This window comes from Trichechus manatus, unplaced genomic scaffold (genome assembly GCF_000243295.1).
Source record: "Trichechus manatus latirostris isolate Lorelei unplaced genomic scaffold, TriManLat1.0 scaffold00131, whole genome shotgun sequence".
Classification (NCBI taxonomy): Eukaryota; Metazoa; Chordata; class Mammalia; order Sirenia; family Trichechidae; genus Trichechus; species Trichechus manatus.
The window spans coordinates 7,540,039-7,544,223 of record NW_004444067.1 but is presented as its reverse complement, the minus strand read 5'-3'; the positions used below and the strand labels follow the sequence as shown (position 1 = coordinate 7,544,223).

General features: G+C 64.5%; 1 protein-coding gene across 1 annotated transcript in view; it reads right to left on the bottom strand.

Annotated features, from left to right (window-relative positions):
* Window positions 1–4,185, bottom strand: part of FBRSL1 (fibrosin like 1) — a 70,023-nt gene that overhangs the window by 38,536 nt on the left and 27,302 nt on the right. The window contains exon 5 of the mRNA XM_023739306.1: window positions 2,306–2,341. Within this exon, the coding sequence (XP_023595074.1) occupies window positions 2,306–2,341 (36 nt within the window). The remainder of the gene's footprint in view (window positions 1–2,305; window positions 2,342–4,185) is intronic.

The following is a 4,185-nucleotide window of genomic DNA, read 5'->3' as shown; positions in this document are numbered from 1 at the left end:
TCAGGGCCCATCTGCACCCGTCAGACCCTGTCTGCACATGTCACACCCCATCTGTATACATCAGGGCCCATCTGTATACGTCAGGGCCCATCAGCACCCGTCAGACCCTGTCTGCACACGCCAGGCCCTGTCTGCACACATCACACCCCATCTGCACATATCAGACCCCGTCTGCACCCATCAGACCCTGTATGCACACGTCACACCCTGTCTGCACCTGTCAGACCCTGTCTGCACACGTCAGGCCCCGTCTGCACACATTAGATGCCGTGTGCACATGTCAGGGTCTTGCAGCCTGCCTGTGTTTGGGTGGGAACCACAGCCCCGTGCAGCCTGGCCCCTCCCTGCCGCCATCTGTCGCTCGGCAGTTGCAGGGGTCAGGCTTCGAGCAGCTGGCGTGTTAATTATGGCTCTTTCTCAGCAAACATTTGCTGCAGTTGTCTGGGGGAGAGGACCTCAAGTGACGGATGGGGATTTGGCAGCAGAAGGGCTGCCCCGGGGCCTGGCAAGGAGGCTCCGCGGGGAGGTCCCATTGCCCCAGGGCCTTGGGCACAGCAGGGAGCTAAGTGGGTGTCCCTGCACTGACACAGCCAGCGGAGGAGCCAGCCCTCCGTGGGGACCAGCTTCCTGGGACTGGGCCACATAGGCAGAGCCTGCCTTCGGGAGCCCCAGACACGTCCCACCCCAGCACTGCTGACACCCCGAGACGCCAGGTCACACCCACACAGCGTGGAACCCCGTGCACACAGGGGCCCTGCTCCGGGGCCCAGACCTCCTGCCTGTGGAGCCCCCGACTCCTGCCCAATCTCAGGTGTGGAGACGGCTCTGCCCACGGTGCCTGCCTGGCAGCTGGTTGGGGACACCCCTAAGCTGCCAAGGGGCTGCCCCACTGCGCGCTCACGATCTTGTTGCACAGCCCCTGCCAGGCTCCACAGGGCACCATGAAACTGTCTGCCCTCCCCTCCCTGCAGCGTCCACTCCCAACAGCAGGGCATGTGAGTCTGCACTGTCCATGCTGTGGCCCAGTGGGTGCTCGGGACAGAAGTGTGACTGAGACATCACGGAGCAGCGTGTTGGGCTGGTGACTGACCTCTCAGGACAGGGGCATGGGGGAGGGGAGCCGTGCACAAGTGAGGGAACCAAGGTGACAGCCACCCCACAAGGGGCGGGGACGTGTGTGGTTCCCCCCACCCCGTGAGGGGCAGGGACGTGTGTGGCCCCCCACCCCCCACCCCGTGAGGGGCAGGGACGCGTGTGGCCCCCCAGCCCGAGAGGGGCAGGGACGTGTGTGGCCCCCTACCCCGCGAGGGGCACCTCGACTATCCCCAGTTGACAGACAGACAGTCAAGGTCTGCGCGGTACAGGAACCTGCCAGGCTGGGCAGCTACAGAGCAGGAAGGGGGCTTTCCTGCGCAGGCTCTCTCCCAGGGACACGCTGCCTCCCTAGTGTGCTGCAGCCTCCACCGAGTCCAAGGGCCCCGGGGTGCAGGTCAGGGAGAGGCCAACGCAGAGCCCGGGGCCTTGGAGAGAGGAGGTGAGGTTGCGTCAGGGCCAGTGGGAGTGAGGGGGGCTGAGTAAAGGGAGGGGAGAAGCACGCAGTGGACACCAGACCCAGGGCTGCCCTGGTTCCTTCTCCACTAATCGGACCACAGTGGGCGGGGCTGTCACACACCGTCCTCGCCTGACAAATCAGGTAATTAACGGGTTAATTACCCATCCCGTAAATGTCACTGTGATTTAGGGAGCTGCCTGAGGCCCGGGACGTGCAGTGAATCCAGGACAAGATGGCGGAATCGAGCCCACCCAACAGGCCGGGCGCTGTAAATCTGCAGAAATGCTTTTACGGAGCGCTGGGTTTATGATGTCATTACCGTCCTCCCGATACTTAGAAAACGAAGTGAAGCCCAGGGGAGGGCGGACTGCTCCTCAGGGGCCGAGGATGGAGCCGGGCACAGGGTCCAGCCAAGGTCAGGACCCGGCCCCAGCCTCCCCACAGGGGTCTGGACAGGACACAGCCGGTCCACAGTGTTCTACAAGGATGGGTACCAGGGGGAGCCTGGCCCATTGCCACGTCCCCGTACAGACCCCTCCTGATGCCCGGCCCCCGACGACCCCTTCCAGCACAGCTGCGGAGCTAGAAACATCCCAAGGCCTGCACCCCAAGGTCTGGCTCAAGCTGCAGGATTCGGGAAAGTCAGGTGGGGGGGCCTCCAGAGGGGCAGAGAAGGGGTGGGGCCCTCTCCAGGTGGGGGAGCTCTGGGCAGATGAGGGACTCGTGGCCCAAGTGCCAGGAGGGGGCACTTACCGAGTAGCCTCTTCCGGAGACCACCTGTGCCGAGCTCTGCAGGAGGAAGGAGGGACAGTCAGGACGGCCAGGGGCTGCCCACGTGCACCCAGCACCCCTTCCGCTGGGGACCCTGCTCCCCTTTGAGGAACTGCCCCCAGTCCCTGACCCCCATTTGGGCCATGTGACCCAGCTCTGACGGTCATAGCTGGTCCAGAGACAGGTTGGGGGCCCAAGGCGGAGCCCGCCCAGGGCCTGGCATTCAAGCCTCCTACATGGCCTCAGACCCCGGTCCTGTCGTGCCGGAGGCCTGTCTGGGGCCTTCCCTACTGACCACTCTTTTCTCCCTTTTGCTGCAGCCACTTGGGGTGGGCTTCCTCACCACACCTCTGGGGTTGGATTTGGGAGACGTGGGTCAGTGCTGCCGTGTGGCCAGCTCACTGGTCCCTCCTGAGGGCCAGGCCCAGGTGAAGCAGAAAGACCCCAGGGCCAGCAGGCTGTGTCTTCCCACGCAGGATTTGGCCCACACTGGGATTTTCTGAATGCAGGAAGTTTCCCTCTGTGGCAGGTTGGCCTTGCCTTGCACGCCAACCTTACCTGCCTGTCGGGCCCCAGCCTCCTCCCTGGCCTGGCAGGGCCCTTGTGACCAGCTGCCCAGAGTGGCTATGGCGTCCTGCTGAAGGCCTGGGAATGCACCTGATGGAAGGGCAACGGCCAGGCACGGAGGCCGTGATGCCCGGACACCAGGGAGAGCCCCTGGACGGCAAGCCTGGGCGGCGGTTGCTGGGCAGGGAGAGGAGTATGGCTCTGATGCCGTGAGACTCGTCAGGATGGTGGGTCTGACCAACCACACCTCCCAGCTGTGGGCTTTTGTGAAATGCCAGGCTGCTGGGGAATGGAGACTCCAGGCTGTGGCACAATTCCTGGGGCTGCAGGGGAACGGGGGGGCTGAGGTCTGGGGGCCGAGGGTGGAAATGGGAAGATTCTGCCCCACCTCCGAGGAATGCAGGCTGGCTGAGAAGGATGTGCTCAGGCCCAGGAGGGTGGCCAAGGGGCAGAGCAGGGCGGCAGCAGGCTGTGGGTACCAGCTCCAAGAACTAGGGGGCTGGCATGGTCCCCACAACAGCCTCTATTTGCCTTACCTCCGATTGCAGAATTGGGGCTTGAGACCCCTGCGGGGACACTGCTCCTGGAGCCTCCACAGGTCCCCGTCTAGACTCAGAAGGGGATACAGGGCCCCTTCCCTCGGCGGACTGTCTCCAGGGCCCAGGTCAGCTCCCCACCCCTCACCCCCCAGCCAGCTGCATGGGTAGCGTCCTGTGGCTGCCCACAGCACCCCCTGAGAATGTGGTGATGTGCCCGGAGGACCCTGTCAGCCTGCCCTGTGACAGGGGTCCCAAGGACCACTTCCACCAGCTGCAGTGGCAGACGCTCAGCCCCAGTGGCTTGGAGCTCAGGCACCACTTCTCAGGGCCCCTGACCCAGGTGGCCGGGGCAGCTCAGGATGAGGAGAGCATGGGCAGTTGCCAGGCCTGGCCGACCTGATGCCCATGTGGCCCCCGTGTCGTCCACAGTGGTGGCAGAGGCTGTCAGCCACACTGCTCTCCTGGGCCAGGGGACGTCCCTGTAGTGTTTCTAATAAAGACCTTCAGGTGCTAAATCCATCTTGGGCAGAATGGGGGAGGGGGAGGCTCCTGCATAGACCGAGTCACGCAGCACAAGCAGCACAAGGCAGAGGCTGCGCCAGGCCTGAGGCTGAGCTGTCCCCAGCACGGCCCCCCAGACCCTGCCCCCCAGTATTACCCCCTCGTCCCTGTCCCCCAGCAAGGCTCCCCAGTCCCTGTCCCCCAGTACAGCCCCTGGTCCCCATTCCCCAGCACAGCCCCCTCGTCCCTGTCCCC